Source organism: Tetrao urogallus, assembly GCF_951394365.1.
Source record: "Tetrao urogallus genome assembly, chromosome: 1".
Taxonomy (NCBI): domain Eukaryota; kingdom Metazoa; phylum Chordata; class Aves; order Galliformes; family Phasianidae; genus Tetrao; species Tetrao urogallus.
In genome coordinates this window covers 185407343-185432297 of record NC_136813.1, presented here as the reverse complement: position 1 = coordinate 185432297, position 24955 = coordinate 185407343, and the positions used below count along the sequence as shown (strand labels likewise).

Here is a 24955-nt window from a genome sequence, read left to right as displayed (position 1 = left end):
GCTGCCCAGAGAGGGGGTTGAGTCACTGTCCTTGGTGGTGTTCAAGGAATGTTTAGATACTGTATTAAAAGACATAGCTCAGTTGGGAGTTATTGGTGGTAGATGGATGGTTGGACTGGATGATCTTGGAGGTCTTTTTCAACCTTGCTGATTCTATGATTTTATGATTCCATCTCTATCTTTTACCCAAAATCATTGATTATAACTTGAATTAATCTTATCAGAGTTATGGTGTTTATAACTCCCTAAGCTGGAAAGTAAAAATCCGGTTTTGTCTGAAAACAGGCTATCTGCAAAGGGACAAATGACAGATTATCAGCACAAATTCACTCAGCAGAAATTAGACAAAAGTAACCTATTTTTACAAATATCAAAATTGTAAGTGTTAAATGCAGAAATGTTCAATGTTTGTTTAATAATAATAATTTAAAAATCACAATATTTTCCCATTACAGAAGATATATTCTTACTTTCTACAAGAGATGAGAGAAACCCTCTTGTATATGGAGTCTTCACTACAACAAGGTATGTCTTAGGATCATGTTTGCCTTTGGAAACAAATACAGGCGGTCTTAATCAGGGATGTATTAATTAATTAAACCTATTAAAATAATTAAACCTCTCAGCTATGATATTGAGGTACTTTAAGTAGAATTTTCATAAATGAAATAAATAATTATTTTGTCTTTGAAACTTTTGAATTAAATGTACTTAAGGACTAGGTATGCAATTCACAGTGGAATTACAAAGAAAAATTGCCAATGACTCCTCAGTTAAGAGGCAACCACTATACTGGTTCCACAGCATATATAACCAAATAAAATATTTACAATTGAATGAATTGCAACACAATGACATAATCATAATAGTTTATAAATGACACATGGAACCTACTGAACACTAGAAAAATAACAGTCTATCAAATGCTCCCAAAAGCTAACAATACCAGGTATTGTCTGAGCAAAGCTGTCCACGTTGTCTGCTATTTAGCACCACTTATATTAACTCTCAGGTGTAGGATTGATCGAAAACCCTTCAGACTCAGTGGAATTACTGAATTGATTCACCAGATGAGATGTGCTCTGAAAATGAGCTTACAGTATGCTTATCAGCCTGTCTTCTTCTCAGCTCTGTCTTCAAGGGCTCTGCAGTTTGTGTGTACAGCATGGCAGATATCAGAGCTGTTTTCAATGGCCCTTATGCTCACAAAGAGAGTGCGGATCATCGATGGGTGCAATATGAAGGTCGTATCCCATATCCCAGACCTGGTACCGTAAGTGTCTCCTTAATTACACACTTCTATCTTTAGCCAAAGACAATCATACTTTTCTGTCCTCCATGGACTGTCAATTTATATTTTCCACTCAGGCAGGATGTTTCAAATTACCCTCACAACACTGTCTCTTCTGTTGAGAGCTCAGACTTCTACCTACCCTTATTCAATTTATGTATATAAATATGCATTTTCCACTTCTCTGACATAACATTGTGTCCAGACCATTTCCTGATTTTCTCTCTTATTGTGGTCTACTGTTGTCCAGCTCTATTTCTATCTGTTGGAATCACCTCTGAGGTGCCAACACTTCATAAAAAGCCAAATCCATGTTTTTATGGAGTATTAAATTATGATTAGGTATTTAATTTGGAATCTTGTATTTCTGTTATCTCTGTTAAAATCCCTTGATTTTAAAATTTCTTGAGATATGGTCATTGATTCTATTCTGTATGTTTGTACATGTGTTCTGTTTTGATATAAAATAAGGAGTTAGTTGCTGCAGACTTTATGTGATGGAATAAACGTGATAGGAAGAAAAGTGAAGTTTAGTATCTGGAAATACTTCTAAATCTGTGATACCGTAGATGCAATGATTAAGCCAAAACAAAGAAGAGAATGTTGAAAGAATTTAGTGAAGAACACTTATCGTACTTTTGTCTTGGTATTAAATTTGGAAAAGCACAGGCATACATTGCTGATGAAGAGGAAAACAGTATTTCCAGAAAATGCATTTATTTTTAAAGTGTCAGCAAAACTTTGAGCAACTCTTGGTACATACAATTTGGAAGAGCAGTGGTTTAGCAGTAAAACAGCTATGGGATAGTTTTCTTGGTTTAGTACTCATTCAACTAGTTAGTAGTAAGAAGCAAAACAAATACAGCCAAACTCTGAACTACTGAGGTTGGGATACTGCTGGTACCTTGCCTAGAGGCCATGTGAGTGTCTTTGCACTACTTCTCTGACAGCAGCATTACCATAACCATTGTTTGAAGTCCTATTATCTAACTTGTTTAGCTTTTCATTTCATTCTTTTCCTTATTTTTCTATGTTTTCTTCATTATCCTTCCAATAGATACAACTGCTTGGTCCATTCCCAATCTATCTATTGCACTTGGTTGTTCATAGCACAGGTGTGTGCTCTGTGCTCTGATTCTCTTCTCTCAGCTTCAGACTGGTGGGAAAAGAAATCTTTCCATAAAGAGTAAGGCAGCTCCAGCAATTGATTCAAACCGCCTAGAATCTGCATTACTGGAGCAAATAAGATCCTAATTTAGATGCTTACGCATCTCTCTCTCATGCAAAATATATGGCACCCCCAGAAAAGAAAATTATATTTAATTCTTCTATTATTATTTTTTCAGCATGTGCAACTCCATTACTGGTTTAGAAGCGCAGATGCGTTTAGTTTTAAGTACAAAAATGGTGCCAGTGAGAACAATAGCTGGTCCCATGGCATCTAAAGAGATTAAAATAACTCTCTTGAAAACCTTACAGTGCCCCATAAGGATGAACACTCAGCACAGATAGACGGGTCATAAGCTCATTGCATTTTTGAGTGTATTAGCCATCACATGGTTGAGCTGGGATTCGCAAGGAAGGAAATGTCATGCTGGAGCATGTCAGCGCTGATCTTTATCGCTGATTTGAATATCCATGCTCAACAAGTATTTTCAAAGTTGGAAAGTTTAAAGAAAATGGATATTTTCCGTAAGCCGCCCCTTAATTCTCTAACTGCTTCCCTTAAGCACTTGATAACAGCTATGAGAAAATGGTCTCATAAAAATCCTTAGGAACTTTGGATTTCTGTAGGAGTTTGTCTGACCACAAGCTGAGAAGGGGAGTGGATTTTGCTGAAACAAGATCTCTGAAGAAAGATATCTGTAATGTTACTATGTAGATAAGGTACATTTATTACTTCATTTGTCTTAGTGAGCCAGCAGTCTCAGATTGAAACAAACTTCAGGTGTGGTGGTTTAAGATAGCATACCCAAAGAAGAATTAGATTCATGTCATTCATTTTGAAGTGAGCTAGGCCAAATGTCTGAATCTGAGCAGATTTAGGCTGAGATCTAAAAAAGCAACACAGTGGTTGAAGGAAAAGAAGCAGCATGCTATGTGCCCATGGAGTGCTGCAGTGTGTCTGAATGCAAAAGTGCTCTTTTGTAAAGATTAATTTCACCATTTCTTGCTAGCTATGGGGTGATTCAGGAATGCATAGAACAAAGCCAGAGGGATAATCTGTCCATTTCTTAAAGTTACTGGAGCATTTTTGAAATTTAAGCTTTACTTAGTGCTATAGTGTTAGCTACAGCTTAGCATAGTCAGCATTGCCCCTATTTTCTATTTCTTGTATTTGAAGTTACTGGCAAAGTCTAAAAATGGCATTACTAGGAAATGCTTTTCCTTTGATGTTTTGCTTTGAGGGAAGAATTGACTTCCTTTCAGCATTCACACAGAAGCAGGAGACTGCTCACCCTAGTTTAACTTCTGGCTCAGCTGCCTTTATCTCCCAAGTAAACAAAGCTGTTCACTATAGAGGCTGTGACCACTTTGATATTGAAATTTTGACAAAATGCTTCCTGCGGCAATTTGTGTCGGAGATAAACTCTCAACACAGCTGTGATGTCATACCTTGCTGGTGCTGAGCATCTTGCAGGTGATGCAGTGAGGTCTGCCTGCCCTCTGGTGTCTGCAGGACCCTGTCTATGCTGTCTGTTGCTCGGGTGCAGCACAACGTGCAGCTTTTCTCTCCAACTTCTCTTGGCAGTATTAAAGAGCACATGGATGCCATATAAATTTAATGGAGACAAGGTTTGAAATCTCTTTCAATTTGGAAAAAAAATAAATTAAAAAAAACACACAGCAGGCAGCCCTGGTGTATAAAGGGCTGTTTGAAAATCAAGAGAGCTTTTGCTTTATCTTCCTGAGCAGTTTTAAAATTGGACTTGTGTATCTGCAGCTGTCCCCTGATAACAGTTCCAGTTTTCTTCCACTCTCTTAGGGTTTCACCAAGGAAATTATCCTTTGATAAAGGAATCATCAGGCACTTCCTGTAAAATGTGTTCCTGGATTCTCAAATAGAGTTTACATAATGTCTTCCCAGTCATAACAGAAGACATTTGAACAAGATTTTTAGTGAAGTGGGAGTTTTAGTATATTTATATATCTGTGAATATTGCAGTATCAAAAGACCTCACGTTGCATATATCCTATTTGAAAATTCTGATGGGATACATAGGAACCATTGTCATTTCATTAACAGTGAACAAATTCTTGAACAGAATCTCAGTGTTTAATGACACAGGTTAACAGTCTGCTCTACCACAGTGCCTAGGTATTTAATTGCAATTCAAGGAAACACTGAATACAGTGAGTCTGGATTTCTAACTAACTGATTTGCCAAAGGTTCCCCTCAAAAAGATCTGAATGAGCAAAGTAAGAATCTTGCATCTTACTGTAGTCTTAGCTACAAGAAGCATCCAGCACAGCAGCCATTGCTTTCCTTCATTTGTATTTTGTATCTTGCCTCTCTTCACTTCAGATCTGAATACTGAGATCCTGTTTTCTTTTAATTCTTTTAATATTTATTTGAATAAATTACTTAATTATTTCTTTTTATTCTCTTTTTTTTTTTTTTTTTTAAGTTTCTGTATCCTCAGATCCTTCTGTGATCTTTCTCACTTTTTTTTTTTTTTCCTCCCTTTCCTTAGTGAAACCTCTTTGTTTTTGTTTTTGTTTTTGTTTTTTTCTGCTAACCCAGTGCACAGGCTGATGGAGGTGTGCTGTTCATCCCACTGGGACTTGGCTGAGCCACTGAGAAATATGGGCTGCCAAAAGCTGTCCCTTGTCCTCATGTCTGGTTAGTTTTGCTGTTTTAATAAGAGAATGCATAAAACATCGAGGGTTGCACAGGTTTCCCTTGTTATTTTTAGACTTATCTTCCTCTTTTACCTGATCTTTTATGGGATAGACTGCATTCTTTGCTTCTCCAATTCCTGTCTCCTTTGATCTCCCCACTGTAAATGGGGCTGCTTAATTAAGTGAAATGTTTCACTTTATGGGCTTATTTTCCTGAGAAAGCCTCCTCCACCTCCTCCTACGTACCAACATGTTTTCTTGAACATGAGTCACCTCTCAATTCATCGCAGCCTTTCAAAATGCTGCAAACTCAGTCACCTTTCCAGCTTGAGGAGGTCAGCAGAGAATTGCAGTGTGCCACCTGCAAAGTCAAGTTCACTCACTTAGCTGCCTCCTACGGTTATATACACATTAATGATTTCTTATGTCAGCCTTTGCTGTCCGCCACACAGGTGTGTTAAATGGAAGAGCAATATGAAGGTTCAATACAATCACTGCAACAGGATAGAACAAATCTCATACATCCACTGGAACACAGTCTCTGTGTAAATGTCTCTATTTACTGTGTAGCTCTGATCAGACTATAGAGAAGAAGCCACAGACTGTTTAGGACACTCAGAAACCAAGTTTTTTTCTTCAGAATGGATGTGAGTGCCTAAGCCCCAAGAGTCATTCCTTAGCTGCCATCTGTACCACAGAAAGTGCTAAACTACAAGTATCCAATTTTCTGAGGTAATTCTGGGCATCACACCAGTCCTCGGCATTACATTTTAGTCCCTCAGTCCTCAGACTCTGCATTTCTCACTGAACTTATAATAGATTCACAGACTCATAGAATGGCTTAGCTTGGAAGGGATGTTAAAGACCATAGTACCAAGGTTCCAATACTCCTGCCATGAATAGAGTTGCCAACTACCAGATCAGGCCGCCCAGGGCCTCATCCAACCTGGCCTTGAACACCTCCAGGGATGGGACATATACAGTCTCTCCATACAGTCTGTGCCAGTGCATTATATGGACATAAAGCTCAATTTGTTCAAAACAGTAGTGACTAGCTGAAGGTAATTCAATTTCTCCACTTTTTGCTTGGTAACTATAGTAGAACTCATTTAAAGTTTGGAAGACTTTACCGGGATCTGCAGGAGAATGTTGACTACGTGGCTATATTAACTAATTACTGGTTAAATACTCATTCACTGATAGCTAGAGCAAGAAGGAGTGTGTCAGTATTAATTCCTGGCTATGGTTAGTGCATTCCCTTAAAGGGAGGGTCTAATGTTCCGCAGAGCTTTTCAGTGGAAAAGAAATCTTCTCCCTTTCTGGTTAATGTCTGAGCAACATTCTTACTACTTTTGGCTAAGCTGAAACCAAATTATCCCATGAAAAATGAAACAACTTCAAGAGGAAGGACAGGGCTCCTGCTAGGGTGGCTTTGGTCTGTGTGTCTGAAACAGAGCTGATTGCTCCAGCATAAGAGACACCCAGGTGAAGGCATCCAGTTCTCCAAAATGAGAGAGATTTAAGAGCTGTTTCATTCCTTCAGATTTCACACTGGCTACTTCATATGTCCCCAAGAGAGTGCCTTACTGATGTGGTGCTTCTTTCCCCTTGTGAAATGCATCAAAATTGCAAGCCTGGACATTGCAAAATCCAACCAGCAGATGCCAACTTCACTCAGTGTTATCAAGTCCCTATTGTGCATATAATCTATGAGTGTTTTAAGCTTTTTGTAAAGTGGGTCCAATGCTCAATGTAACAAATGCCTTTTAAACTGAAGTTTTGACATGCTTAAAATTAAAATTCTTACAGCTCACAGGGAACTTCACTCTGTTTTGAAATTGTTAGCAGACAGTTTCATTGCTGAATTAAAGACATGCAATTAAATGAAAAGTAGATGTATTTTTACATACCTTAAAGTTAGATTCCCAAATAATTGTCACAGTTTTAGTAGGTGTTAGATCCTTCAGCTCTTACTGAGTTCACAGGCTGGTACTAAGCACTGTGCATTTTGGCAAATTGGACGTTTATTTAGGAGCCTAACTTCTGGCATCAGCTTTTGAAAATCCTGGCCAGGATTCCCACATAATGTTAACACTGTCACACTATACATCTTTGGAATTGTGTGAGATCCACACATCCAGCACTCTTCTAAGCTGAAAACTTAATGGGTGAAAAAGACAGAAAACCTTACATATGTGCAGCATGGAGTGTTTTATCTGAGAAAGATTTGCCGTACTTTACCACCTTCTGATTGTACTTGGATATAAATAAAAGGTGAATGAAATAAAAGGGAATGAAAAGGCATTTTTTTCAGATTATCTGGATTCAGTCCAAGTGCATTATTGTCAAAGTGAGCTCACACCAAATGCACTGGAAAGCCTTTACATTACTACTGATTTGACTCTTTGAAAGTTTTGTGCCACAGTGTTTATACAGCAGTTGAATAGAGATGTCCATAGAACTTCAAACTCAGTGTCTATTTTGTTGATTTGTTTTTGTTTCTAATTTTTCATTTTTGGAAAATGAAACAAAATGAAGCTATCACTCATGAAAGTGAAAGCCTAAGCAACCTTTAAAAATTAATTAAATGGTGAATATATTTCTCACAATATTCTTATCTAGCAGTACTGATTTTACTAATTTAATTTTTTTTTATGACATCTATCTAGAAGAAAAGCATCAAATCTGAGCCAGTTGTTTAGATTTCTCTGTCAGAAGGAGAGACAAGCACTTCCTTTGTGCAGTTCAAACATACAAGACAAGAATCTAGGTCAGGTGAGAAGAATCCCACCCTGTTGCAAAAGCAGAAGATGAGATAGGATAATGGTATTGTAAGAACTTTTGTGGAGCCAGATTCTTTTGTAGTCCACATAAAGCAGCCCTGCCAACCTAATCCTGTGACATTTGATATAAATGCAAATCTCTTATTGTCTGCAGTAGGAGATGTCACATATCTGAGACAGCACCTGGTGCTGATGATGTGAATAAATGTGAACTGGGCAGAGCACACCGCTATCACTATCACATGTGACGTGCAGCAGGATATGAACTCACATTTTCAGAGGTGAAAGGCTGCTTCACTCACCCATTTGGACGTGCAGCCTTTATCATCATGCATCCTATTGATTGCTATGAAAGGAAACATGAGCCCACAGGAATTGTTCTGTAATGATGGGTGGACACACAGCTTTAAACAGCTGCCTGAGGACTTTGCCAAAGGTTGGCCCAAATTAATTTTTCATTCCCTTGTTCCATCCATCGTGCCATGCAGTTACTGATGCCTCTGAAAATAGCACTCTTGGCCAGCATAACAGGATCACACCTGCCCAGCTGTTCTTGTTGGTCATGGTCTTTTAGGAGGTGATCCAAAGCCCACTAAAACAATTGGACAAAGTCCTACTGATTTGAGTGGATCTTTTGAGCAAATCCTTAGTCCTTATTTTTACTGAACTGTTTATAGGCTGGCAAAAATTTCCCTGTATCATGCATGGTAGGGTTTAGGCCTTTGGGAATCCTTCAACAGCTTTGTAGTTTCGTACTGGTAGAGATTTTATCATAGTAGTTTGTAGTGGATGATGTCATTGCTCTCCTCTTCCTCTGTTGTTACATTTTTTGGCAAAAAATCTAGGGCATCTCTAAGATCCATGGGGCTACTCCCATTTTATAAATATAAATGAATTTCTGGGATTGAGCTGTCAATAGGAAAGCAATCAGCAAAGTTCCAGAACATATGCACTGTAATTCACAGCTCAGAGCATGAACCACAGAGAATGTAAGTATAAGGGAAAGCCAACCTGCAGTTCTCACTCAGGGGAAGTGTTACTGCATGGTTGGAGAAGCAAAGAAGAGTGAATTTCTTTCTCATCCTATGTAGAACAGTCTGATGCATGATTTTATCCAAAGGCAATTAAAGAACATATGTTACTGTTGATTTCAACAAACTTCGAATCAGCTCCTGCAAAGATAAACGTGCTTTTCAAATCAATAGGATTTTGGAGGTCAGATTGTGACAGAAGGGGAAAAGACTCAGACCTGGAGTGATCTAAAGATAAGGATAAATGCATATTTCTGAAGTAATACTTGTGCAACAGGAACACACATTATTTCTTTTCGTGTAGATACTGTGCTGTCTGAGTCGTGTCTCCTGTACCACAGTTCACTTAATTTTTTTGTTTTTCTCAAGTCTAAAATCTACTTTTTCTTGTGGAGGGAACACTCTTTCTGTATTGTCTTGTGTCTTTTGCTATGTAATATGAGTTCATGTATGTCCTTGTGAACTTATTAAACTGTTACTGCTATCTTCAAAAAACAAGCAGACTACAGCCCACCTCAAGTATATAACCTTGCAAAACCTTTAATTTCTGAAAGCACAGCAAGAAATGGAACATTGAAGATCACACTCAGCGTTTCAGAGGGTGAAATTCTTATGGGAAAGCTATCATAAAACCTCTAGGGATAATTCACTACAACATATATTTCCAAATGAACTATCTTATCTTTTTTCAGTAGGACTTTCCTCTTTTCCTACATTGTACCTGTATTAAACTGCTTTTTTCAGGGGATGTCCTTTCAGCAAGAATCAGAGGATAATAATACAATCCCAACTTTGTTCTCTTGCCAGTTTTTTTCATAGCTATGCATTAAATTGTATATTTGGAAAAATGACCTAATACATGATGGAATGTATCTCAATTTAACTTACTCACTGTCTGTGGATAAATTTTCAAAAGCTACTAGGTGATTCAGGATCCTAAACTCTACTTTCAATTTAAAAATATGGAGTTTTTATGAATATAGGGAGGCTTAACTGTTCTAGACTGAAATAGTGCTAAGCAAGTAGGTACTCTTACAGAATTTCTCATTTCTGTAGATAGGCATCAAAATCAGTCCACACAAGGTCTAGAAATGAGTTATAGTCTTTTAAATCACTCAAGCTGCATTCTTACTAAGTAAAGTCAGAAGACAAGTTAGGTTGGACATCAGGGGGAAATTCTTTACAGAGAGAGTGGTGAGGTACTGGAACAGGCTGCCCAGAGAGGTTGTGGATGCCCCGTCCCTGGAGGTGTTCAAGGCCAGGTTGGATGGGGCCCTGGGCAGCCTGGTCTGGTATTAAATGGGGATGTTGGTGGCCCTGCATGTGGCAGGGGGGTTGGAGATTCATGATCCTTGAGGTCCCTTCCAACCCTGGCCATTATGTGATTCTGTGATTCTGTCAGAAGTTCAAGCACAGACCTGAATTCACTGTACTGCTTAAGGCTGGCATGGGCTTTACCACTAGCATCCTCCCCAGCAATGTCATGGCAGTTGAAACCTGAGGGAAGGAGTGGTCCAGGCTGGTCCTGAGCCTGAGAGAAAGCTTTGGCAATGGTGGCTGAAGTTGCATGGCTGTGAGAAGGGAGTTTGCCAGCAGTGAAGGAGGAACAAGCTTAGCCCTTGTCACTGTATGTGTTGTTCTTAATAAAAAATATTTTGGATAATGTCAAATCTTACATACAGGAACAAATCCTAACCTCAAGCTCTTAACTTTCACTATAGATAGAATATGTATCAAGGTGGAGATTTGTAGGAATGAGTTATGAAGGAAGACTGTAGAGCAACTTCATTGCAAATCTTAACTCTCCCAGAGCAATACAGATATTATTGCATTTCTTTCTTCACAGATTGTGTTATGGCTCCACCTGGCACAAAGTACAGGGATTGCTTTGTGTTAAAATACAGCAGTCAGCAGTTCATATGTAAAACTGTGCAATTGATTGGATTGTCAACTTCTTCTTATAATTACCTGTACTGCCACAGTAAAACATCTCGGTGCCGCTGCCTCCATATTAAAAAGAGAAGCTCTCTCAGACTCAGATTAGAGACAAAGTGTAAGGTGCTGGATGCAGACAGCCATGGAGAGGAAAGCAGACATAGTGCGTCATGAGCATGACTGACCTTGCAAATAAGTGTTGCTTGGTTTACTCCCCCCAAAAATGGTAGGGAGAAGTTTGAAGGTGACGTGGGAGACAGGTTTATGTGTTGTCTTCAAGCAGTAAATGTGAGAATGGTGCACAAAATGTGTATATATGCAAAAGAAACAGCTGAATTGATTAGGTAGTCAGTATGGGTCTAACAGAATTGGAAGCCAACTCTAGCAGTAAATGGGAGAGACTGGGGAAGTGTTCACGGGTTTTCTCAGAGTAGAAGTATTCTGGACCCAAAAAGAGGGGGAGACTACCTTTTTCAAAACCATAGAAAAGGATGCTGCAGAAGTGAGTTTGCACAAGGGTTTCAGCTATGTGAATGAGTTTAAAAAGTCACTTCTGAGAAATAGTGAGCTGCAGGGGTCATCTGGCATCTAGAGAATCTGCCTTTATTACAAGAAAAATAAATACGAGGTGTAGGATTTACAGTTCACCAGAAGCTTGATTACAAGCCTTATACAAGGTATTTTAGTTTAGAAAAAGGAGCAAAGCTAAAGCACTTGCAAGTGGATTTCTTCAACAGTAGCTCTGGGAATATTTCCTAAGAGAAATTAGGTGCTAGTTGAACGTGTGCTCCCAGCCCACAAGGCAGAAGCTCAGTCTCAGTACCAGAAGCAGCCACCCATCTCCAGTCACACCAGAGAGGGGAGATGGCAGCAGTATTTTGCTTATGCTTCTCTCTCTCATTTTTGTACCTGATTCTTCTCTTCTTTTTCTATGCACAAATGAAATATTCTTTGATTTTGTTGAAGGAAATGCAGCAAGCAGTGAATACAGCCTGCACTTTGAATACTTAAGATTATCCCATGGTAGCCAGTGGAGGGCACTCTAGACTTGCTGTTGAAAGTCCTTTATCTTGATCGGCGTAAAACTATTTTATTCAGCGTAGCAAATTTAACCTCATACAGATATTTGTGTCTGGAACTGGAGAGCTAGCCTGCGTGTTAGGTCATTCATTTCTCTCTTCACTCCAGATTTGATTTCCTTGTCTTGTAAAATATCCAAAGTGATAATACTCCCATGAGTGGGGCAGGGATTGAAGAGGTGAAATTCTTTGCAGATGTACAGATCTCATCATGAGAAGCTTTCTGCTTTATAGTGATTCTTTTGAAAAATGAGGTACATGTGACCAAATGCTGCTTTTGGTTGAGAAGAAACACTGAGCAACCTGATATCCGGTTGATTTTACAAGTATTCTCACAGAAAACCTGATTACTAAAAGAATATAGATTGAGTCTGTAGCTTACAAAGAAGACCAAATTTCTAAAGCGGTCTATACCAATAGCATCTGTTATGCTATTATACAAAGATAGTTCCTATTTTTTAAAAGAAAAAACATTATTTTCTTATATTATTAGATTGTTTATGACTGAATTTTGCTGTCTCAAATATATGATGAAAAAAAGGTTGAAATGCATCTTTGCATGGGTGGATGTAGAACTTGAATGCTAGTAATAAATATTCTTATTACTGATGACAGTGGTGTGAGCGTTAAGGCATGTCTTGACCTCTCCAGGAACACTGGTAGGTGAAGAAATAGAAAAGACCTTGTATGTGCTTGTAAAAGCCATTTGATGATAGAATTCAAAAATTACACATAGTTTTTAAGTAGTTTGTGTTTGTAGACTTGTTAGTAGTAGAAATATAAAATATTGGTATTTTATCCGACATTAAACATCTTTTATGCAGTCTTCTTTTCCTTACTGTCTTATAAAAGCAATCCATCTCCCCTCTAACTTATAGTTTATGCTATCAAAATGTCTGAGAGAAGGAACAAAAGAACTGCAGGAGTTTTTCTTCAAAGCTTGCATATATTTATCTGTAGGCAGGTTTTGGTGTGGGCATAAAACTAATAGAAACTGAATGTACATACTTATAAGTAGTAACAGTAAAAATGGGTGAAATGAAACAAATTAGCAAGTTGTAGGTAGTTTTGAATGGAGAAGAGGTGGGAGCAGGACTAAGGAAAATGAAGATGAAGGGGAAGCACTTTTGGAGAGAGAGAAAAATGAACAGAGAGAGGAGAAGTGAGGAAGAAAATGGCCCTTTGAAGAACTGGGGAAGCACAGACTAGAAGCAAATGCTGAGCTGCCCAGTGTGCTTTCACACTTTGAAACACTAAGCTTGTTCAATTGTAAGTCAAATTTCCTTTCAACTAGATGTCACTGGGCATATAAAAAAAGCAAGTCTACAGTGACCAAAATTGTATTGTATGAAAATCAACTGACCTTACACTCTTATTTAAGCATCTAGAGAAGTGTCCTGCTTTTCAGGGTTTCTGAGGAGCTGGATAGAGCTCTCAAGATTTCAAAATGAATAGACAGCTTTCCTGTCTATTTTCTTTGTGATACACACAGAGAAATCTGCAGATTTGTTGTATTTCTTCCCTACTATTCTTCCCAACTTCTTGGTCTCTTTCTTTCAGTGCCCAAGCAAAACCTATGATCCACTTATAAAATCTACCAGAGATTTTCCCGATGAAGTCATTAGCTTTATAAAGCGCCATCCCCTGATGTACAAATCCATTTACCCGCTGACGGGAGGACCAGTGTTCACGCGAATCAATGTGGACTATCGGCTGACTCAGATTGTGGTGGATCATGTCATGGCAGAGGATGGGCAATATGACGTTATTTTCCTAGGAACAGGTAGGAGAGGACTTCCACTGTTGTTCTGCACAGGTTCCCTCCTCTAAAAGCTCTTCTACTCCAGTAGGTCCTGAGTAAACCTGTTGATTAACATCTTTTTCCTAAGCTTGCAGCTTCAGGAAGCAGTTAGATGCCCTTGCTTGTGTGATGGGACTTCATAAAACTGCTAAAATTAGATTACTTTGTTGTCTCAGACACTTATACTGAAATTAAGACTAAAATTAAGATTTTAATGGCTCATGGCCCCAAGGTGATAACCCAGTTAAGGGTCAGAATAGCTAGATTTTCTTACCCTCTGAGTTCTATTCAGTGCTGCTCTTTATGTTACGTGGTGATCTAGCTCCAATTCCCACTGGCAGCACATCAGTAGGCAATTAAAAGAACAAAAATAACCTTAATAACCTCAAGGATTAATTTCTGTTATCAACAGTGTCACGGTGCATCAACATTAAATATCTTCTGACATTGAAAAGCTAAGAACGATTGCAGATGCAGCCTAGAGCAATGATTTCACTTAAATGTATTTAAGAATATTACTTAGCAAGATGAGTAGCTCCAAATAAAAGGACCAAGATTGAACAGAGAGGGACTAAACTACTCTGTCAGGGAAGAAACATGACTTGCAGTTTGCCTGTGGATAATTATGTACATATTTACATTTTCTTATAGCTATGTGCTGTAAAGAAAAAAGTTTGGTTTTAACATAGTATTTAAATTTAAAATCACTGAATGGATCATCTTACAGTATATATGATATGCTAAGAATTATTAATGTACCTATTCATAACACTTCTAAAGTATAATCCCTGGTCTTATTCCACTGAAATTTCATGTTCTTAATCCACAGTTTGAAGTTCCCTAAATAGTAATAGCTCTGATAAAGCACTTTGCACCACTAGATCCAAATACTTCACTAAGGAGGTCATTGCCATTATACTTACCTCATAATAAATGAAACAGAGGTACATGGAGAAGAAAACATTTGTACTAGGGCAGTGAGCAAGCTTCTGAAATGAGAAACTAAATCTGTTTGAATCCTACCCCAGTGCTGTTGGATTACAGAGCACTTTTTCTGGCCTATGAGCAAATTTGATATCAGAGTGTAGTTTGATAGCTATGGGTACTCTGAATTGATCTGGGAAAGGGAGTGTATTGTCATAGGGCATCACCTCCTACACAGTGTGTGCTATCTCAGCCTTCCCACCTGCATCATCCCACCCACAAGCTCAGGGAGAGCCTCTCTTGAAGCATTTAGGTATTTCAGCTCAATTCTCCTCACAACTCTATCTTCCAAAAGAAGAACCTACAAAAAAAAAAAAAAAAGAACCTACAATCCCCATAAGTCATAGATGGAAAAACACCGTTCTATAGAATAGAACATTAATGTGGCCTCTACTCCAAGTCTGCCTGCAAAGGTCAGGAATAAAATTTGCAGAAAATCCTTGCTGCTTTATGAATGCAGTCTTTAATATGGCCATTGAAGAAGGAAAATGAGCCCATTCCCAAGCTGTGAGATGGCCAGAATTTGAAAGTACCCACTAAAGCTTACTTATATTGGTGATAATAGGGAGGAAAAATAATTTAAAATGTAAGCTATCAGAAAAGATGTGTTCACTTGTTAAAAAGCATGAGATACTCCTTCATTGATTGCAGAGATGCTTTCAAATGTTTTCTGTTCTCTGCTATTAAGTTTGTCAAAGCAATACAATTATATTAAGAGACTAGCAACCAAAATACTGACAAAGTACCTGTCTCTACTCAGCACTGATAACTGATTTTTCACAGTAACTGGAGGGTCCCAGTGTGTAACATGCAGTCGCTAGATGGCACTCTATGATATGCAGACACTTATTTATCTGTAGTGCCTTCCTTAAAAGTGAGTTTTCTTTTCCAGGAACACAATATTTTGTTCCATTTTATCCTCTAAATTTGTCTGATTGAAAAAAAAAAAAAGAAATCTAGACTCAAAGATAAAATTTCAAATATCATATAGAGAGACTGAATACAAATATATCAAATAACAGCTAAGATGTTTAGCAGCAGCTAAAAAAGAAACTTAATACATGTTCAAATGTATGCAACCATATTATTGCAGAGTTTAGGAAGACAGGCAGTTCTGCACATGCAACCATATTGCTGGGCTCTGTATATACACAGGCTTTGGTAATCACATCCAAAACAAAATTATGTCTAATATATAAGGCAAACTGAAATAATTTTAACTTTGATTGGCAATATGATCTCTTGTAGTTTGGAAAAACAAAAATCTCACTCTTTGCATTACAATGTATTAGTTTCCATCATTTCAGTATTAGAGATAGTGCTTAGGATTAAGCTGTTCTATGTCACTTCCACATTGACCATTTCAGCACCCAGCTCACTTTCCTCAGCCCTTTTTAAGGTTTTGGTGTTTTTTTTTTGTTTTTTTTTTTTTTTTTTCTTTTCTTTTTTTTTTTAATTATTATTATTATTAAAGCCAATAAAGATACACCGTGTTTCATCAAATGCAGGTTGAAATTAATGAATAGATGAAATTCAAAAAATTATCCTGATAATGCCAAAGAAGTGAATTCTACAATGTTTAAATTAAAAATGTTAATACTGAATGGAGATATGCAAAAAATCTCCCTAAAATCAAAAGAAAAATGAAAAAAATACATATATTTCTTATTTTCCCATATTAAGATGAAACCTATTTCTGATTAAGGAGCTATGCTGATGAAAATTAATTCTATTAAAAATAAATTTGATCCTGATTAGACTGGGCCAGATAGGCCACAATTCCAGCTGAAGCAAACATGCAGAAAATTCCAGTTGAGATCATGAATGTGTTGCATTGGCTCAGACATGCAGTAAACATATTGTATAGAGCTGTGCAGAAAGTAGCAGATGCATATAAGGGTAGACGTCATTTGAAGGCTGCATCCTTGATGGATTAGTTCTATCTTCTTCACACAGTTTTTGATGTTGTTTTTCTTTTTGATCTAAGTTTACAAAATCTGTTTGTTTTTACGTACAAGTTGACTAAACTCATAGAATCCTAGAATAACTTGAGATGGATCACGGAGTCCAACTCTGAATGTTTGAGTCAAACTGTGAAATGAAGTAAAAAATGAAGTAGCTGAGACATAACAGTGTGTTTCATATGGTGAATGTTGTGAATGTTTGTTTCAGACATAGGCACAGTACTGAAAGCTGTGAGTATCACTAAGGAGAAGTGGAGTAAGGAGGAGGTGGTCCTGGAAGAGCTACAGATATTCAAGGTAAGCATTAACAGCCATTACATCAATTACTCAGGAGAATTAAAGACTCAGAATGCCTTTATCTGTATGGCTGTTTGCTCAGTGGAACTAGTTCAAGATTTCAGAAGGACAGTATGTCAATTTTTAAATGCCTTGATATAAAGAAAGCCAATTGGAAAAAATAACAGAAGCAAAAGAACAAGATTTTTCAATCTCATAGAAAGTCTTAATTTTCCTATCTTGTTCTACTTTGCAATCCTATTTTGAGCCTGACCTACTTACAATTATTTTATTTTTAATTGTGATATTCCTGTTATCTCAGCCTTGGAATTATTCTTCACACAATTATAATTTTAAAACCAACCAAACAAGAAAACCCACATATGTAGAAAAATTATTTTAAATAAACAACTTTAAGAGTTGAGAACTAAAAGAAAATAAATCAAACTAAGTTTGATTATCAATGTGTTTTAATCCTTTGATGCTGGCTGACTTAGCACTTTTGACCATTTTGATTTGGTTATTCTGACTGAATGACAGTGAAGAAAAGTCACTAGAGCCCTGCTAATGCCAATGACTTCTTCATAAAGAGAATTTGTGAAAAACCCGAACTTCCTTTCTGCTGCATAAGCATAATTTCTCATTGACCTCATTGCTTGTGGGGAAGCTTACGCAGACATATCATAACAGTAGAAAAATTGAGATATGTGTCTTCCCAACTGATTTTCTTTTCCATTTCAAAACAACTTCTTTGTTCTTTCTTTGTATTCTAATATTGCTTTGCATTCTCTCTCCTATGCGCTCTACAAGGTCATTGTAAGAGTTTATTCCCATGCTGAATAAATGAATTTGAGACAGTGTTTTCCAGCCATGAGGACACGATCTTTAAAAAAATATTTTTACAGTGCCTTTTGATATGTCATGAGTATGATGAATTTTTGATTTAAATGTTCTCTTTGGAGAAGAAGGATGCCTTCTAAATGTACTGGACACCAATTATAGATTTTGCTCTGAAAATACCAAGATTACTTAATGGCAGGCCAAGGAATCAGGACATTCAGTATGCATGCCTATTTGGTGCATTTTTAAAGCACAACATCAAGGGCAAATGTACCATATAATATTAAAAAAAAAAAAAAAAAAAAAAAAAAGAAAAAAAAGAAAGAAAAAGAAAAAGAAAAAGAAAAAGAAAAAGAAAAAGAAAAAGAAAAAGAAAAAGAAAAAAAAATATTATTTTTTCTACTCAGCAGACATTCCTTCACATTTTCATTGGTAACATTTACAGTCCCTCTATATTTTTGAATCCAGAAAATTGAAGGGGATGAGGGGCTGAAAAAACATCTCTTATTTCCTAGAACCACATTAGTGTTAAACAATAGGCTTAGATTAATCATCCTCTATTAGGAGATAGATAATACTCTGAGCTTTGTCCTGTTCTTACATCAGTCACTGGCAAAACATTCACTTTTATGGAAGTAAAATGCATCCTGGTGCAGAGGATGTGTGTATGGATCCTTTAAATGCCATCAAAATCTTTCAAGTACTGCTTAAGTTGATGCAAGGGCTTGTTGCCTGTCACTAGGTTGGGTAGGTTGCAAATTCTAAAAATTAAAGACAAAAAAATTATGGGAGGCATTCCTGGAGGCATGAATGAGTTTGTTGTTTATTTTGTTTTTTGCTTTAGTATTTGTTTAATCCAAGTAAATCAATTTCAGTTTTATATACCTTTCAGAAATGTTAAGTTCTGTTCTCATTTTATTAACAATAAGGAAGGTGTGAACTAATGTACTTTCCTAATTTGTTTTTCAGCACCCTTCTTTTATCTCAACCATGGAGATTTCTCAGAAGCAGGTAATCACAAACGCATTTAATTACTGCAGGATATATGATACACTGAACAGTAAGCTTGTTATTTTTTAGGTGTCCTCTGTTACTTATTGGCCAAACTTTCCATGGGTAACTCTTAAAACTTGTCTGGAAAGAAGGGGACATGTTAGAGCTTGTTTCCCTGCCTAATTCCCATTTGCTTACAAACAGTAATTTGTGTACCCAAGCTGGTAATTATTCATGGAAACAAATCTTTAGTCATATGGTTGTGGGATTTGTGAATGAACTCACTGCACATTTGTTTTCTGAACACTAGAAATACTTGTCTCTTTACAGTCTAGCAATAAATTATTAGAAGTATTATTGTTGTTATTTTTATGTATTAGCAGTCAAGAGAGCTCAGGGCCTCATTCTACTTAACATTGTATGCGCAAAGCCTGCGAACAGGCCCCCTCTAAATTTGAATCAGGGTGGTCCCTCCTGGTGGGTCCAGTCCCAGCTGGGACCCTCCCTATGGGAAAGGGCTTCAGGGCAGCTCCAAGCCCTGAGATGGCTCTGTGTAAGCTTCGGAGGCATCCACAGAGGTGGCTTTGGCACTGTGTGCCAAATACAGGAGGTATTTTGCCATGCAGGCATGCAGAGAACAGCTGGGTCCTGTCTTCCCTGAAAAAAAGGTGGCAAGCCAGCTGGAAGTATAGCATGAGACAGCTCTGGCTCAGCAATAAGCACTTGGACCACCCTTGTCTCAATTAGCTATCCACTCACACACCGGGAAGAGGTGAATAATATTGTCCCTGTACTACCTAAGCATCAGAAGTGGAAGATGATATTTTATTCACATACAGTCATCTCCTTCCCGGATTCATAACATCATGGCTAGCCAGCCCCTTTTTTAAAAAAAACGTGTTTATAAGCCCCTCTCACCATGCACTGCTTCTGTGGTTTTACTTTTGACACAGCACAAAGCCAAAAGTGTAAGGGTGTTGAGTGCTGATGTCATTCCAAGACAGCAGTGCCTTTGTCGTTAGGGTTTGCTGGGGACTGCCCAGTTCACACTGAGCCCTGAGAAACAGTTTACAGTGCAGGAGAAATTCTCTTTTTAAAAAATCTGTGGCAAGGCTGAAAGTCTGCAAGTGTGGTACTGAAGAAGAACCGGGCTACTTGGAGAACGATCCTAATTCATTTGCTTTGCCTGATTTGCAGCAACAATTGTACATTGGTTCCAGGGATGGATTGGTTCAGCTCTCCCTGCACAGATGTCACACGTATGGGAAGGCTTGTGCAGACTGCTGCCTTGCCAGAGACCCATACTGTGCCTGGGATGGAAACTCCTGTTCCAGATATGCCCCCACTTCTAAAAGGTAAGAAAAAACTACCACATGCTGTAAAAGATCTTGTTGCTTGCAAGAATTGTAGAGGTTCACAGTAAGAATGTACCACTTTTTGTAATTAAGTTTTTTCTTTTAACTACTTTAACCCACCATGTCATTGGCCTTAAAATTTGATCAAACTCTGGCCATGTTTCACATTTTCTGCTTGAAGAGATGTGAAAACAACATAGCATTGTTTAAGTGTGTATGGCAGTGACTTGACTTCTTCAACTAAGATAATAAATCCAACACTTCCCTTTTTTATACTGAATGCTTTAATGCATGAGATACTCAGGTCAAGTACCAAGTTGTGACAGTGGAAGAGAGACATGAGAACCTCTCTTAAACTTTTGCTTTTTGCACAGTGCACAACTGTATTTATAAAGCAGTTTGCCTTACTATCAGTCTAGTATTCTAGAGTGATCAGTAATGAAGTGCAGTCAACTCAGTAAAAGAAATGCATTTAGCTCCATGATCTAAACAAACTTTTCCTATCTGATTTAACTAACTCTAATAAAGCAGCTCACTCTCTCAAGTCATATTTGTGATCTGAGCCATGAGAGGGAGACAGAGATATAAGCAGTGCAACTGGGCCATGCCAGGAGCAGCTTTTACAGTGACAGAAGCTATATCTGAACTTTCTGTCCACATCGTCTAGGGCAGCAGCATGGATCTGCATGGAAGAAGAGCACGCTACAGGCTCCAGTGATGCAGTACCTAAGCTGTTGGTTCAGCTTGGGATGTGCCTGCTGGAATTTTAGTTGATTTAGCCAGAGTTCTGAGATGGTTCATTAAACTGGAGTCCACAGCCTCCTTATTCCTCTTTTCATGAAGCCTTCCTGATAGTAATTCTTGTAGAGAGGGTCAGAGGTTGTAGGCTGAGCTCAGGCTCTGGAATGAGACTTTCTTCCTCAGGGGCTACAGCACTGGAACCTGACAATTAGACAAAGCATTGAAGTTAATGAGTCATGGGTTATTGTGTCATGGTGTCAAGGAACTTTATGTGTTTTCCCTCAAAGCCAAAGCAAACTCAATTCAGATAAGCATAAATGAAAGGAGAAAAGCAAGTTTTCAGGCTCACTGCAAAATTAGTCACTCGTGAAGCTTGCTGAAGCCTGAAGTGGGCTGGGACACAGAGATTGATGGTCCACACTTTTCAACAGATGTTCATTTGGTGGCTTTGGTGGGTAGGCCAAAAGTCTGTGACTTCAAAACAAGGGATGTGCAACTAGCCTTGGGAATCCTCCAGCAGATCAGTTGGATATTTGTCTTCCACTGAGCAGCCTTTGCTTCCATCATGCCTACAGATTTTACCACAGCTTGGTCTTGGGAAGCCATTCTGCTGAGGCATCACTGTAGATGTGAGGTCCTGCTTCAGTGTCACCATGAGAAAGGGAGCTCTCCCTGGGTCTCCAATTGTTCTACTGAAAAATTAAAAACTTATGTTTATAACTCTTGGGTTATTTATTTATTTAGTTAGTTAGTTAATTAGTTAGTTACCAAAGTAAAATATAAGTTTTCTACCTTCATTTTAGTGGTTGATTTACTGGCCAGTATGTTCTTGAGCTGATGCTGGGCGCAAGTTTTATTATGACCTGCTGGAGCTTAGATCTTTTTCACGCCATGGAGCATGAAAGATTTTTCCAGACATTTACAATATTGTCCACCCACCAGGACACCCATATCTGGAGTAGTGTCTTAGAGCAAGTTTAATAAGACTCTTAAAGCAGGTTTTTCCTCTCACTATATGGCACATTATTTATTCTAGGAAGACTTTTTTCTCTCTTTTGTTTTTTTTTCTCCCTTTTCCCTCCCAGTGGTTTTCCCAAATCACAGGCCCTTTCTCTTGATGTCAATTGTACAAATCTCTCTAGGCCACATGCCGCTTTGAGAGTGAAGCTGGTTTTAGTTAGACTGTAATTGGCAGCTGTAGGGTGGGAGCAATGTGCCTCCACATCTGCTGAACTCCTCTGTATTTTGCTGTTGAATTCCAACAATTATGCCTGAAGTGTTACAAGTTTTCATGCTTTTCCCATAGGAGAGCAAGAAGGCAAGATGTCAAATATGGAGACCCTGTCGCACAATGCTGGGATGTGGAAGACAGTGAGTATTTTGGATCATTAAAATAGCTGTCTTCACTGTGCTTCAGATACCTTTCTCAACCCACACTTAAACTCCTAGAGCCAGGATAGTTAGGGGAGAGCCAGATCAGGCCAGTACCCATGGATCCCCTGTGGGCTACCATCTCCAGCACCCAGCCAGGGAAAGAAAAATGTCGTACACATCACCCTGAGCAGCCACCAGCACTTCTGTTAATACTGAAATAGGGGGGATCTCACGGGGAAACCCTCAGGTATGACAGCAGAACACACTTTTTTTTCCCCTTTACCCACATGGATGCAAGTCCTAAGACCCAACTCCGGCTGCCAAAGCAGCCACTTCCTCTATCCGCTGCTGCTTAAGTACTCCTGTTATTAACAAGAGCATACACTCCCTCCTGTCAGCTCCCCCCTCCTTTTCCCACACCCTCTTTTCGGATGCCAAGGAGTCTGGCTTGCTCCTTTGGCAGCAGCAGCAGTTCCCTTGCTGTGTGCACTGTCAGTATGAAATCCTGAGGTTATGCAGCAATCTCTGCGGCAGCGTAAAATAAATGAAAAGCATTCAAAACCAAGTTTGGGTTTGTCTGGAGCTCTCACAGTCACTTATTAAAGTGAACAACCCAGTCAAAACAGTATTGATAGTATCGTTGTGCTCAAATTTTGATTTGAGAAAAGCCACCACTTTCTATTGATCTCTGGTGACTTTCATGCTGTGGTGGTGCTGGATGCCTGCCGCAGATCTCGGCATGAGCCCCTGCAGAAATCAGAGCTGCTCACCACAGGATCAAAGCCTAACTCCGCTGCACAGTATAGAGTACTCTGACTACATGCAGACATAGTAAAAAAAGTCTCATTTCCATTAAAGTAAATGGCAAAACTCCTGTTCATTCCCAAAGGCCAGAATTTCTTCACTTTCTGCTTTAGAAATAGAGGTATCTGAGATTGTGCAAAGTTCAAGGTTATAGAAATGCTAGTAGGAACAGCTGACAATGTCATAATTTCCAGGAAGGATAATGAGATACTGGAAGAGACAATTTTCCTAGACAATGTAAAATGTCTTTGCGTGTAAATTGGTATTAATTCTTTGCCATGATATAGCAAACCCAACAGAAATTTTACCCAGCTGGGGACAACTCCTGTGTGCCATAAAACCATAAAGTTGACCTGTGCCACTTCAGGCTCTTGGCTTATTTATGCTGTTTGTGATAATTAACATTATGGCCCAAAAACCTACTTAAATTCAGTTCTCCACTGTATAAGATTCTGTCCCAGAGACTGCATTGGCTGCATGAAATTATTTGGCTCTACAGAAATCTCTGTGGCACAGTGAAATGAAAGAAAAGCATTTAATGCAGAGAGCTTGAATTTCTGTAGCACTCATACATGTTTTTACTATATAGAAAAAAAATAAAAAACAATCCAAAACTGTATCCATTTTACTGTTGAGATAACTTTTGATTTAGGAGACACCACTGCTTTCACCTTCCTCTGTGTTATTTGCAGGGTGTAAGAAACAGCTTTTGTCTGATGATAAGGCAGATAAGACATGAATAAGGAAAGAGAGATGGACTTGCAGAGATTAGAAATGCTCAGGTCTACCAACTGTCAAGAAAGAATGCAGATCTGCTTGTGTACTTCAGTTTGGTCTGAAACATGTTAACGTGGAATTTCAAACTATGCTGAAGAGAGGCAAACTTGACTTTAACCCTGCAATTCCTTTAAAGCGTTTAGGAGGAACAAACCAGACCTTACAATCTACCTTTAGCAGTTGCTCCAGGTCTCTCTCAGGTTTACTAGTTGCATTACATAAAGGAAAAATACAGGTCAGATTTTAAATTTCTCAAATGTGAAAGCCTCCACTTTACAATGGAGCAAGTTCACAATAGAGATTTTATTGACCTCCTTAAAAAACAGTTGCACTGGAGTAAGGTTAGCAGCTGCCTCTAAATCCTCGTAGTTATAGTTTAAGCTAAAAGTTAAGTTTCCTTTTGCTTTTTTATAATTCACTCACTCTTATAGCATCTGTTCTGAATCAGGCTATTTTCCCATTGCTTTAAAAACCAGGTCAGGGTTAATCTCCTGTACCATGTTTGCTTTCCAGGCATTAGTCATGAAACTGCTGATGAAAAGGTGATTTTTGGCATTGAATTTAATTCAACTTTTCTGGAATGTATTCCTAAGTCCCAGCAAGCCTCTATTAGGTGGTATATTCAACGCACTGGAGAAGAGCATCGAGAAGAGGTAAGTTATAGTCATCAAGGCAAGTTTCCTCTATAGAGAATTCAGCTGAGCATTGAAAGGCAGGAGTTACTGGAATTAGCTGATGTTTTACTTTTCCTTGCCTCACTTTAGGTATCACATAGCATTCTGGTATCACCATTTGGGGCATGCAGTGGGGAAGAGAAAAGCCATTTGCACTGGATCATAAGCAGATTTAGATGCTTATTTTTACTTCCATGCTTCTTCCATTAAAGAAAGAAAGAAAGAAAGAGAGAAAGAAAGAAAAGAGAGTAATTAGGCTTTTATCAGTGGTAAAAAACAACCCTGATAGTACTAAAAATAAATAAAGCCTTTTTGTTCAGTAATTAGCTCAACTACTTCAACAGGTAAAAGTATGTGCAAAGCCCTCTGCTTTAATTATATCTCTATTCCATTTAGTGTCTGCCTGCTTT

The 24955-nt window shown here is 38.3% G+C and overlaps 1 protein-coding gene across 1 annotated transcript in view; it reads left to right on the top strand.

The window, feature by feature from the left end:
- The window catches only part of SEMA3D (semaphorin 3D), a gene marked incomplete at its 3' end in the record, with an annotated part of 127526 nt that overhangs the window by 92723 nt on the left and 9848 nt on the right, over window positions 1-24955 (top strand). Inside the window, exons 10-17 of the mRNA XM_079549169.1 lie at window positions 456-525; window positions 1129-1273; window positions 13523-13745; window positions 16920-17008; window positions 18797-18838; window positions 20018-20175; window positions 22223-22287; window positions 24385-24524. Of these exons, the coding sequence (XP_079405295.1) occupies window positions 456-525; window positions 1129-1273; window positions 13523-13745; window positions 16920-17008; window positions 18797-18838; window positions 20018-20175; window positions 22223-22287; window positions 24385-24524 (932 nt within the window). The remainder of the gene's footprint in view (window positions 1-455; window positions 526-1128; window positions 1274-13522; window positions 13746-16919; window positions 17009-18796; window positions 18839-20017; window positions 20176-22222; window positions 22288-24384; window positions 24525-24955) is intronic.